This window comes from Pipistrellus hanaki (genome assembly GCF_964339955.1).
Source record: "Pipistrellus hanaki genome assembly, chromosome: 17".
NCBI lineage: Eukaryota > Metazoa > Chordata > Mammalia > Chiroptera > Vespertilionidae > Pipistrellus > Pipistrellus hanaki.
The window spans coordinates 23406954-23420923 of record NC_140519.1 but is presented as its reverse complement, the minus strand read 5'-3'; the positions used below and the strand labels follow the sequence as shown (position 1 = coordinate 23420923).

The 13970-nt window shown below is 39.5% G+C and overlaps 1 protein-coding gene across 3 annotated transcripts in view; it reads right to left on the bottom strand.

Annotated features, from left to right (window-relative positions):
- Positions 1 to 1570: 1570 nt before the first annotated feature.
- Positions 1571 to 13970, bottom strand: part of TOX (thymocyte selection associated high mobility group box) — a 298686-nt gene continuing 286286 nt past the window's right edge. For all 3 annotated transcript variants that reach the window (XM_084865102.1, XM_084865104.1, XM_084865103.1), the window contains exons 7-9: positions 11211 to 11597; positions 3311 to 3462; positions 1571 to 2605 (exon numbers count right to left, since the gene is read on the bottom strand). In XM_084865102.1, the coding sequence (XP_084721228.1) occupies positions 2569 to 2605; positions 3311 to 3462; positions 11211 to 11597 (576 nt within the window). In that variant the 3' untranslated portion in view covers positions 1571 to 2568. The remainder of the gene's footprint in view (positions 2606 to 3310; positions 3463 to 11210; positions 11598 to 13970) is intronic.

Sequence of the window (13970 nt, the reverse complement as noted above, 5' to 3'; positions counted from 1 at the left end):
TCAGGCCACACGTCACCGTACCAGGCTGCTGAGAGGACAGTACTGGTGCTTCAGGAGCCCGTGAACCCTTGCTGTGCCACCAAGTGTATTGGCGATTTCTCCTCTGCTGGTTCTATCCTTTAGAGACTGATGGATATCCAGATAGAATTCGGTCACACATGGCAAGAATTTTTATTTATGATGTACTTCCTTTTATTTACATTTTTTTTTTTTTGGTATGAAGTGTGAACACTCTCTCTTACCCTGGCTGCACACCTGTTCTAGAAACGCTGTAAAGTGTAAACAACATTGTACTTCCCTGTACAAACCGCCTGTCACAGTCAAAGCTTGCTGTTCTCATCCCAGTAATTACCTCCTCCGTTTAGACTTACTGCAAGCAGAGATTCCACTTTCTTGTAATATAATAAATAGAAGACATTAGGTAATTAGCGGTGCTGGTATATTTCTGAAATACTAAACAGACAAACAATAAACTGTGAACTTAATCACATGAGTTCTTATACAGTCTCAAGACAGGAAAATTAGAGCTCTCAGCTACAGTCATTTTAATAATCACACTGGATCTGCATTATTTATTAGTTATTACATGCTCAAGTGATTCAAGGTTGTACAATGCCTAAAATCATTCCAAAGCAAGCATACCTTTTGTCTTTTTTTTTTTTTTTAAACTCTGACTGGATTACACAATGCATATATTTGAATTTAGTTAAATCGTTTAGTTCACACATTTCATGAAAGAAACATCAGCCATCCTCTTGATTTCCAACCAGACTGGCTTTTAAAAACACAATCCCCTGTAAGGGACTGATTTGCTAGCTCTTTCTGATATAAAAGCTCTGCAAACCTTCAGCCAGATTCTCAGTGTTTTTGGTTTTCTAGCAAATCGCTAGTACCCTCAGAATTCCCTCGGAAGACCCAGGAATTCTGGAAAGACAAGTAGCTTGTAGAGGCACAAAAGACAGTTAGAACCTCAATTTCTGTCAGTAGCTTTCAAATTTGATGTCCACTCCCTTCTCTCCCGCCCCCCCCCCCTTTTTTTTTATTTTTGCTGTCTGATTACTCACCTTTCATTTTCAGATATATTCTTGACGCTATGCCTTCCCTCCCTTCCTCTCACCCCTGGCTCGATTCCTAAATGTTTCCTGAATTTTGTGAAAAGCATGCAGCTTGAGGAATTTTGGTTGACTCGACTTTAATTTTTATAAATTCTTTTTGGAGGAGGGGAATTTACCGAATTGACCATAACCAGCTGAGAACCAAGAGTCAACTCTTTCAGATCAAGTACCTGTCGTTTGGTCTTGAAGCTTGTGTGACGTGTAGGGCAATGTCTCCGTTAAATTGTACGAAGAAAGAAAGTTCTTAAATATCGTAGTTTTTCATTTGCATCAACCAACAAAATGTAAAAATAAGGATTAGTTACTTTGACTTGTTGCTAAATGAAAAGTAGTTTTGGCCTTTTTTCATGTCACCGTAAAAACTAAATAATAAAGTATTCACACTAAGAGTGATTTTTTTTTTTTTGCCAGCAAAATTTAAAACATCAAAGAAACCTCTTTCAAATACTAACAAATTTACTTACAAACACCTATATTTATTATTTCATAAATAGGCGCAACAGGTTCCATAAAAAAGATTAAATACAGACACAGTATGGAGAAACAATAATACAGAGCCATATGTAACGGTTATAATTTAGCTGTTTCCAATCTGTTTGTGCATCTAATAAAATACCAGGTAAAGCATTTGGCAGTTTTTATACATAAAAGGACTTAAATGACATTTACTAACCATTACACAAAAAGTGATACAAAAAGCAATTCTTCTGCAGTACAAAATAAATGTGTTTGAGCTTCCCTTAACACTAGCTTCTTTTTTGTCTGATCAATGAGACAAAGCCAATTTGTTTTTAAATTAAAATCATTTGGGAATACGTTGTTTTTTTTTCTCTCAAATATTTTGAAAATATAGAACTATTAGTCAGTTGTTTTAAAAATGAAGTAAAAATATGAATGTTTGCCAATTTAACCCCTATTGTGAAATCAATAAACTGGAATGAGCCAGTTTCAAATTACAATTTAGCTACAAAAACATTCACATTTTATACTCTAGGAGAGTGTGACATAGATGCTATTTACAAAGTTGCTATGACTGCTACATCAAGCCATTTAAAAAGTCTTTAGTAGTTTCATATAAACACCCATTATGAAAACCAATGGAAAATCCAGGACTTTTATCCGAGACATCTACAGTTGCTAAGGCAATTACTATAGCGCAGCACTTCACAGCAAAAAAATAAAATAAAAAAAACAACAACATAAAATCTGAATGTTCCAAATTTCCTTCAGGGAAGAAGAAAAACAATGTCCATAAAGGATTAAAAAAATAATAAAGAAGCATACTATGTCTTCCAGAGTGGGGTTGACCCACAAGCTCAAATGGTCCTAAGTGCTTAGCAACTTGTATTTTTTTTTCTCTCTACTAAAATGGAGAATTGCCTTGACTGTACAAAGCAATCCACGGCGGAGACTTCCCTGAATTCCTCAGTGGACAGAAGAGGCGTTCAGATTCTCAGGTAAGGTACAGCGCTTTGTCCCGCTGCATGCCCCTGGAGGGAGAGGAAACAGAATGGCTTGTTACACACACAAGGGGCATGCTATAGGGGACCTGGGAGCTTGCACGCTTATTTGCTGTAGCTTCAAGGATGAGGAAGTGTGTCCTGGAAACGTGCACTGTTAGTTAGCCTACACCTGCAACTACAGTGAACAGGGATCTCAAGGCAGTTCTTCTCGGTACAGCTAGTAGTAGAGTGCTTACACATTTCTGGAGCTTTCCGAAAATGTCTTCTGCTTTCAGGAATGCGAGACCATTCCAGATAATAATAATAATAATAATAATAATAATAATAAATTTCTTTATTAAGGTATCACATATTTGTCCTCAACCCCCCATTCCAATCTCCCCCCTCCCCACTCCCTTATTGTCCTTGACCACTGGTTAGGCTCATATGTGTGCACACAAGTCCTTTGGTTGATCTCTTCCTTTTATCCCCACCCTCTCTTTGAGGTCCAACAGTCTGACCCATGGCTCCTTATCTCTGGGTCTGTTTTTATTCATCAGTCTATGTTGTTCGCCATTTCCCCTAGATGAGTGAGATCATGTCCTACTGGAAATATACTTATAAGAATAAAAAATGAGACAAGCAATAAGCGTTATGCAGATAATCTTTTAGACAGCAGCAAGAAAACATAGGGCCACGCTGGGCATGCTAGGAGAGCTGCCCGCCACCAGGTGGCGGTGAGCGGCCACTTACCCACTACTGCAGTAGTCGTTATTCCAGTCCACGGGCTGGGCGGCAGGGTTTCTGCACCCAGAACGCACATACTCCATTGCTTGGGTGACCACTTGTGCAGCTGTGGATGTAGGATTGATTATAGTTTGATAGTCCGGCGGAAGGGTAAATCCCTGAAAGGGAAAGCAGGCCACCAATAAGGATCCGAGTGCCTTTCCAAAGAAGAAATGCACCTAAATATTTATCCACTGTTTGCAAACACATCGCGGCCTTCCTGCTTGTATCTCTCTGCAAGGGCAAGTTTATGCGAAGGGCACAGAGAAACAAAACAAAGGTAGAAAAGAAATGCCTGCATCCTCATTCGTATCTTTCCTTCATTGAACCCTGTTAGAAAACCTTTCATTACACTCTTGGGCAGATAAATTGGAATTAAAAAATAAATAAATAAAAACAATTTAAAAATCTAAAGAAGCTAATTGAGTCCAAAACAAAGGGCCCATACCTCTCAAAGTTTTTATTTTCTATCAAACTGAAGGATACATGAATAGTTAACTCCCAGAATATGCAACAGAATCTTTTTTTGAAGGATTCAGGCAGCAGGTGGCTGAGTGTTTTATTAGACTACACCTATTCATATATTGTTCTCAAAACCCTTTTTCTTCACTCATTCACAAAGGGACCATCTGCCTCTTCTTTTATTTGTACTTTTTCCCCCCCTCTCAGCTAAAAAATTTCAACCAAAGCTTTTTAACAGTTGTTGGACTAATATAGGAAAGATTCAAAACAACTTGCCATTGGAAAACACAGAGAAAGAAAAGTGTAAGACAGAGCAAATAATTTTAATTGAAAAGTCTATTAACTGGCAAACAATGATCAGACTTCAGGAAGATTCTTTTAATACACTGGTGTGGTGAAGTATTGACTTTTAATCCTTGCAAAACTATTAAAAATTCAAGGACACAATCTCTGAAGAATATATTTATACCTGGTAAATAAAAAGCATTATACACTACAATTTATTTTTAGCTTATCTGGTGAATTCAAGAGCAGCATAAGCAAGCTTTGCTGGAAAGGACCAAAAAAAGCAACTTAATTAATCTTGTGGTCTTCTCTTTCTACAGCCTATTTCATATATGGTTTTTAACCAATGGAAAAAAAAAAATCAAGATATTTTAAAACGACCATTCTCCATTTAGTTGCAGAGAGCTTTAAAAGGCATAATTATTGTTGAGTTCTTAACTTCTTTTTTTTTTTTTTAACTTAGCAGAATGGTCAGAGAATTAACTTCTCACTCAAGATATTTCCTTAGACTTTTATCCATGTATAAATGTTCATTGGCACATTCAATGTCCTCTTCTGCTCAAAGACACCTATCACCAAATGTCCTCAATTCTCTATGTTGGCTTTAAGACACTCATTTATTTTCTGTTTAAGTGATAAAGACTTCAAGCCAATGTTCACACTAACTCCTACCAAAGCTGTGGATGAAAGACAAAGGGAATTCAGCCAGCCTGGTTATTTGACCTCACCCAGACTAGAGGGAATAGAACGTTTCCTAAACTAACAACTGGTTTATGGGAAATACGTTTGTTTATGTAGACACCATTTGCAGCTCAAGCTATAAGCATTTCCCAAAAGAACAAGATGAGAAGTAAGAGGTAGTACTGGCTGTGGGCCCCAAGTCCTTCCTCTCTCTCTCTCCAGAACCCTCCCCCATCTGTCTGGCTTCTGTGGAGTGTCCTCATTTCATTATGGTCCTATATTGTTGTCTTGATGGACCCACTGTCCAGTTTTCTTGACTTTTTCTCTTAGTGTCTAGTGTGATGCTGGGCACACAGCAGCAAAAAACTCTAAGAATAACCTCCTGTTAACTTCCATTTCAGCCCCTGTCTCAGGGGCTGGCCAGAGGGACTTGAGATTCAAAGTGCTTGCCTTGGTCACTGGATATTCCCAGGGAGCACCCCATAGTAGTGCCTCAATAAACAATGTCTTCCAATGAATGCCGTTTAACACAGAACATTCAAAGTTACTGTTGGAAAGGGATGGGGAGCATAGATAAGTAAATGCCAGGGCTTTCCTATCTTTTGATGAAAAATTCTCCATATTGGATTTTAGCACAATCAACAAAATGTAACCTAAAAGTAAATGGATCTCAAAAACAAGAGCAGTTGAAAAATATCTTGAATTAGTTAAAAGTATGGGGACATACGAAAAAAATACATAAAAACAAACCAAACCACTTCCACCTAACCCCACCCTATCAACAACAGAAACTACCATTGCTCCGCCCCCTCACCCCCCTTAACCCAGCCAATGAAAACAGTTCCTCGAGGTTGGGAAGAGAACATCTGGAGAACGTTAATTTTTAAGTTATTAGTGTAAGAGTAAATGGGCAGTTTCAGTTTATAAAACCCAAATTAGCCCTGGCTGGGTAGCTCAGTTGGTTAGAGTGTTATCTTGATATGCCAAGGTTGTGAGTTGGATCCCTGGTCAGGCCACGTACAGGAAGCAACCAATGGATGCATAAATGGGTGGAACAACAAAATCAATCTCTCTCTTTCTTTCTCCCTTCCTCTCTCTAAAAGTCAATAAAAAAAATAAAACCAAACCAAAATTATGTGCTACCTACCAAGTTCAAAGATTTTAAAATTCAGCTAACTTCCAGTGCTTCAAATTAAGATCCTTAATATGAAAACAAGAGAGGGCCAAGAAAAATGAAAGCAAAACCTGAAGTAAATCATTTTACTTGCTTTCAAATTAAAAAAGAAAGAAAGAAACATTCTCCTGAACACTATATACAGAGCTGCTGAGGTCAGATGTAGAGCTAAGAACATTTTTATTATTGATGTAAATATGAAACAACAATGATGATATAAATTTTTGAAAAATGTTGGCTTAGCAGTCTAATTAAACAAGACTGAATAGTTTGCATTTTAATGCTCAAGAGAAAAATCACCAACTGTTTTGTAGCATGCCTGGAATTCTAAATTTCATTTTCTGGTGCCAGATTGAAATAAAAATAGGAAACATGATAAAGATTAATTTGATGTCAGAAGGGACATTTGCTCTTTAATTAGATTTCTGTAGCCCTCGCAGTTTTGTTGTGCCACCATAGCAAGTCCTACAGAGCCTGCAGCACAACCAAACACTGATCCTCATATCCACACTTTACTGGGAACTAATTTCATTTCCTGCCTGTCTGGAGAGGTATTTTCACCAGGCATCAATGTGTTTGTCTTCACAACTGATTTATTCATCAATCTCAATGTGATTTTTTTTAAAACCTTTAAATTACACTCAAATCCTAAAGAAGCTGTTTATTACACAAGGAAATTGAAAATCTGTCTGTGTGATATCACACAAAGATTATTTTCTTAAGGTTATAAAGGAAGTTGACAGATATTAATGATTTTTTTTTCTTGACCTCATTCGACATTATAGTGAACAAAAAAAAAAAAAAGAAAAAAAAAAGAAAACTGAACCAAAACAAGCTGGTCTATGGATTTAGTGTATAAAAATATTTCTCTAGAAAAAAAAAAAGAAAGAAACCATTATTCCTGGTGGACTATGCAATCATTCTGTAGGATGTATTTGTTTTCAAAAGGATAATAAAATAGCTAAAGGAATACTGAAATGTGAGCCATTATTTTAAAAATACAGTAGCTTTCTCTAACTTTCTCTTTTTCTGTTTTCCTTTGATGTTTGAATATGTGAGCATGGCCCCCATGCCCAGGAAGCAAACATCTTTAGGATAAAAAGGTGCTTCGGTGGATGCATCAAACAGGTGTAATTACACCCACAAACTGGCTCTGTGACCACAGGCTAAGGACCAACGTGGATGACGTGGACACTGGCCCCTATACCCTGTTGTGATGGTAATGAATTGAGTGACATCAAGGGCTAATGGACTCCTTGATCCTGATTTGAGGATTAATAATTTGTTGGGGAGGCCTGTCCTTTCACTTAGAGGACCGAATTCTGATGACCTGCCCATGAGTCGGATCTCAATCCCATCATTCTCCCTTTGTTCACCGGGCTCCCCACTGGCCATCTTTCCATGTCCTGGACCAGCCACCCTCCTCCCCAGCATGGTCCTTCCAGTCTGGAACCTCTTCTCCTTCCTGCTCTCCTGGCTTTCCTCCCACACCCTTCCCACCTCCCAGGATCGTCAGGTGTCTGTGTCAGCCCTGGATGGGACCTTCCTTATGCATTCCAGCCAAAGGCTCTGCCCTCCCTGCATGAACCCTGCAGTTTGTCCTCCTCTATTATTTTTTTCCCCGTGAGAGTTTACTAATTTACTTGTTGATGTTATTACCCCCCCCGCTACTCACCCAACTCTGATGTGAGCTCATTACCTGTTCTCATTGAATAATTTCCAGAGCCTAGGCAGTGTCTGGCACACAGTAGGGGTTCTATTAATCTTTTTGGAATAAATAAAAGCTTTATAAACTTCCAGAAAAATAAATAAATTAAAAAAAAAACTTTCAGGGAATTAAGGTTCGGCAAACTACCCTGTAATTTCTTCTAATGTTTAAACACTTTTAGAATTCATTTTAAAAAATGCTCTCGTTTGTCCATTCGCCATCATTTTATTGACTACCTACCAGGATCAGGGCATTGTTAGAAGTGATGCTAGTCACTGCAATCTTTGGGTCTCCACATTGGGCCCATGCTATTTTGTCTTCTGTAACTCATGTAAATTGAAATCAGGTCTTACCACTTCGGTAAGGGATCCACTAATAGAACTGACTTACAGATTGATGAATAACCTACCCCAATGTGATTCATTCTATTTTTTTTTCCTATTCAGACCTCTTGAGTTTTCACATGTGGCCTTACATAATTCTGAAATATTAAAAATTAGTCAGGGTCATGACCAACTCACCTAAGGTATTAGTGTATATATAAAAAAGGAACCATTTCTCATTGGATACATTAGAAAAAAAAAAAAAAAAGGTGTCCTTTCTGGACAGAGCTCTAGTCCTCAACTTGTTGAGGAGATTGTGACTTCCATATTCTTTCCTCTGAGAAGAAATTGCCCTGTAGTACAGTACCATGAGCAAAGCATGGGCCCAGAGCTGGCAGCAAGTCCCCTTAGGCAGGATTCAGCCCACACAACTGAAGGTTGTGCCTTTTAGACTATTAATCCTTCACAGAAACACTACTGGTTTATTAAAGTGAAAGGACACCCAGAAGGATCCCTGATATTGTGAGTGATGTCTGATGGAAAGACTGGAAATTTGACCCTATGAGCATCAGTTGCTGACCACAAATTCCAATGTGGACAAGGCAAGTGGTGGAAGTTGGCTTTCCCGAGTCTTCTTCCCTAGTGAGTCAACAACTAGTTTGTTGAGCTTAGCTAAGTAAGTTGTCAGAGTTTTATCAATCTCCTTGGCTTAGAGACCAAGGAAGACGTCAGCTATGCGCTCCATAATCATGCTGATCTTAAAACTAATTAGAATGTAAAGACTCTCCAAATTCTAATAAGACACAGATTTTCTAGGGCAACACTGGAAATAGTCTGTAAGGATGATTAAAAGCGAGAGGCAGCTGGTCTAGCATTTAAGAATCCAGGCTTTGATTTCTGAATAGACTGTAGTGTGCTCTGACCTATGAGCACATTATTCAACTCTGCCAACCTGAGTTTCCTCACCTGTAAAATGAAGATAATGCTAACAGTGCCCACATTATAAATTTTCTGGAATCAAGGAGAAGATAAGGTAATATACTGAGATTTGCTATTGTCAGCTCTCAGAAATTCTGCCTATAAATACAATAATAAAAATGCATTTGAGAGTATTCATATTTAATTCCTCTTTCTGCTTCCTCTCCATCCTCTCATAGTCCAATGAAAAATTCCTGTACTGGGTGCATGCCCAGTAGAAGCCAAAAATGACACAGAAAAAAAAGAAATACATGCATCACAGAAGCCAAAGGGGAAATGCCTAATCTAAAAAGAAGACTGAACTGGGTAGGGGGAGGGCCCAACATAAGCCTTCAACGATTGAAAAAATAAATTGATTAGGAAAAGGGCCTAGCACAAGCCCATGAAAAGAAAAATTGATTGACTTAAAGTCCAAAATAATATAATCAAAATGTAATAAAGGTCTTTCTCTCTGTATAACACACATTAATTGGTTGCACATTCCCTCTAACAGCGTTGAGGGCCTAGCAGCCTCTCCGGCTGAAGTGAGAACTTTGAGTGGGGCTCCCCATGCAGGCCCAGCAGCCCCGGGGACCCAAATGCAGGCCTGGGTACAACAACACAACACCAGAGCCAGCCGAAAACACAGACTAACGTACCCAAACGGAAACAGAGACTTAACTGGACTCAACTTTGACATGAACCATTAACAGACTTTCTAATTCTAGACCAGTGGTCTGTAAACTCATTGGTCAACAGAGCCAAATATCAACAGAACAACTATTGAAATTTCTTTTGAGAGCTGAAAACTGACTTCTGCACGTGGGCCACAAAGTTTCAATTTTACTGTACATGCGCACCCCACATGGTATTTTGTGGAAGAGCCACATTCAAGGAGCCAAAGAGCCTCATGTGGTTAGTGAGCTGCAGTTTGCTGACCACTGTTCTAGACTTAATGAAGACAAGACTCAACTTTTTCCACAGCATGATGAATGGAAATAAGACACTGGAACCTGGGAACAGTCTTGTATTTCCATCCCAATAAATCTTACCACTACACCTTATCCCATACAAGAGCCCTAAAAATGCTTTTCTTGGGACTCCATAAAAGGACCCCTTTTCTACCAGCAATACCACTATAGACTCAAATTCCACAGAGGCCTAGATATCAATTCTTAAAAAAAACCAAACCTATATTTTTTTTTATTGATTTTAGAGAGGAAGGGAGAGGAAGAGAGAGATAGAAACACCAACGATGAGAGAGAATCATTGATCGGCTGCCTCCTGCGTGCCCCTTACTGGGGATGGAGCCCACGACCTGGGTATGTGCCTGACCAGGAAATCAAACCATGACCTTCTGATTCATAGGTTGATGCTCAATCGCTAAGCAACACTGGCTGGGCTAGATATCAATTCTATAGGAAGGCTATGTTTGCATATTTAACTCTGACTCTGGAAACAGTAATTTATAACAGTGAGATACATCTGATAGCATTTGTAGGTTTCACCTTGACCTATATTTAAAACAAGTTTTTATGATTTTTAAATGCTTTATGCCCAGTTTAGTTTACACCAGTTGCTCATTTTCAAATTTTAAAATAAAACCAACCCCCAAAGGAAAACTTAATTTCAAAGAAAAGCTAAGATTGCACACAAATGGTTTCAATAATTGCAGCGTGAGCAGGGAGCTTTCCAAAGCTCTTACATTTGCTAATGTATGCAGAAGCCAGGTATCCATTTTAAAATAAAACTGGTTAAACGTTCACTTCTTAGCCCGTTTAAAGTTGTACCCATTGATATTTCAGGCCAGAAACAGTGGGCCTGATTTCATTTTTCCGCATTTATTGGACTCAGCAGTCATGCCTACCAGGAGTTCCTTACAGCTGAACAATATTCTAAAAAACCGTATAGAGGTCTCAGTCCTAAAGAGATCTTTAGCAGCAGTTGGCATCTCAAAACAGCAAATGTACTTTACTCAAGCAGAAAACAAGGGCGATTAGAAGGGTGAAGCAAAATGGACACCATGAGAAGGAAACCGGTGATTATGAAAAGCAGCAGCCATCAATTATCGTGATTGTATAATGCTGCCTGTACTAGCCACCTGTAAATGATATTTTTCAGAAAGCAGATATTTGTTGAATATCTTCAATTCTCTCTCCATTTAAATAGAAAACACATATCCCTCTCCTTGACTGGAGGAACAAACCCTCTCTCCCCCTCCCCTCTAAACCCCTCCCCAAGCACTTCTGAAGAGGAGTCCACAGTGCGAGCACGTACCTGCTGCATGGTGGGTGAGTGTAAGGCAGACTGGACCTGCATGGGGAGCTGGTTCCCAAGGGGCTGCTGCATGCTGAGTGGCTGGTGCTGCTGCATGTTGAGATGCTGGTGAAGAGGTGGGCTGATCTGGAGGGGAGGAGGGGGGGACACGGCCATGTTCGCTATAGACACAGTCACTGGCATTTGGTTGTTCGGCTTGGGGGCTATGCTCCTGGGGAGACTGGGGTGCATGGCAGTTAGGTGAGGGTTCATCCCTGGTTGTTGGTGATAGTGGGAACTTAGGTACAGAGCTGAGTGGGCCTGGCTGGGCCCGTGGAACACTGACGGCTTTGAACTGATCAGCTGAGGCGGCTGAGAGGTCTTCACATCAACTGGTTCGCTGTAGCTCTGTGGGCGAAACAAACAAGAGCAGCGCTAAGAGACTGACCCACGCGGTGTGATTTCTATTAACAAGATGTTCTGTGAGTTTATACATGAACTTCCGTGTGACTCAACACCTATTACTATTCTTTTTGTTTGTTTGTTAGTCCTTACCCAAGGATATCTTTCCCATTGATTTTTAGAAAGAGTGGGAGGGAGAGAGAGACAGAGACTGAGAGAAACATCGAAGTGAGAGAGACACATCAATGGTTGGCTCCCACAGTTCCCTGACCAGGACAGGGGATTGAGCCTGCAACTGAGGAGGTATATGCCCTTGACCAGAATCAAACCCAGGATCTTTCAGTCCACAGGCTGGTGCTCTACCCACTGAGCCAAACTGACAAAGGCCCCATTTCTATTCTTGATTCTCTTACCCAAGAACTCTGCCACCATTAATTTGCAAGGCTGAACTTCTTCTATCTCTGATATAAAATCTAAAACCATCTATGATGACTTTTTTTTTTTTGTATAAATGCTAAGCCTTAATTTGGTGGCCTTTCTTATCCTCCAAATAAAGAGAAAAAGATCAGGGTGAGATGGATGCCATCATTGTCCTAATAGGAAATGCATGCGTAGCTCACTTTGAAAGTAATTCAGTGTTGGAGTTCTTCTATTGATTATCTGTTTAGTTTTGTCTTTTTTCTTTTTGTATTCTCAAAGAGCCTTGGCCTAGATATTTGCACAAAGAAATCAAAGCCGGTTGATGGAAATGGATATGGAAGCAACGAGTTCTAAAATACCTTTCAGAAGTCATATAAAACCACATTAATATATCTTCAAAGTAACCATAGAACTCATCTTGGTTTTTAAAGAAGTTGGTGATGAATTGTCCCCCATAATGAACTGGATAAAAATAATCTCTCTTAGAAATTTTAGGCTCCATCATAAATGAATATAATTTTGCCCTAATTTTTTTTTCATACCTTCACAGGGCCATTTCCTAATAATCTTTTAATTGGCTGAAAAATGAGATGTATCAGTGGAAAGCTGAAAAGAATCAAGAATTAGCCCTGAGGCATTTCTTTTTGGGCATGAGCCCACCTCCTACTTTTGTGGAGAGGAAGAGGCTGATATAACACATGGTGAAAGGTGAAACCAGCTGGAGAAAGAAAATGCTAAAATGTCCTTCTGGGGGAAAAAAACAAGGTCTTGATGATGCATAGATGCCTTTATCCTGAGACCTCTGTGTCCCGCTTATTCAGTTTGTAAAATCAGAATGAGTTTCTTGTTCCTCCCAGGAATGCATGATCCTCCTGAGTTCCTTTAGCTCTGTGCGGCTCCCTCAACGGACAGGTACACTAGGCAGGCTAGTTCATCGCACATGATGACATGAAACTCAACATTGCTAGCAGCATAACTCATTTCCCCTCAATAATGTAGGGAAATTAAATAAAACCACAGTAAGAACAATGCTGCATGTGTGTGCTGACTTGAGGAGGGTAGGCTGGTTAAATGGACTACCACCCCACATGTTGTTTCTATAGGAAGGGCACAACATCTGTCAAAACATGCCCAACCATGGAAATCTGAGGTCCCCTGAGACAGAATACTCCATGCTGAGTCTATAGTTAAGGTGAATCCAAAGGGTTCAAGCCCCTCCAAAGAATCCTCTCATTATTTCTCTCTGTCCATGTTGATGTAGCCTTCCCAACTAGGAATGGACATTCAGGTGCCCTGTCTTCTGTGGCAACATTAGAAATGTCAAAAATTGTTCACAGAAATTTTCAAGGGGAGGCTTTAGACCAAAGAAGCATTATTAAATAGTAGAGGCCTGCTGCACGAAATTCGTGCAAGAGTAGGCCTTCCTTTCCCCAGCTGCCAGCACAGGCTTCCCTATGGCACCAGGGACCCTGGCAGCCCTGGCTTTGTCCCGAAGGATGTCAAGAAGGACATCTGGTCTAATTAGCATATTTTGCTTTTATTATTATAGATAGAACCTAAAAGGTGCTTTCCATTATAAAATTAAGTCGAAAAATATTTTGGCTTCCATTTTAAAAAGTCTTATTGTTGATGCACAGAGCAGTGAACAATTCAAGGAAAAGGTCAGTCAGGTTAATCCAGGCCACGTAAACACTGACTAGTTCTATATCAGAGCAGCATATACTGGGGTGATATACCTCAAACATCATTCTGTACGTGCCAAGACGATATATGTTTATTGTGTGTCTCTGTGTTTTTGTCATCAGGGAAAGTGTTTTCATTGCGTTTGCATTCCTTCTTCTGAGCCCACTGCACAAGAGTTAATTTCATATTTAGTCACATACTGTGGCACTGTCATTCAGGAAATAAATGATTGCACAATGAGCAGAATGCTATCACACTTAATGCGTGTTAGTGCAT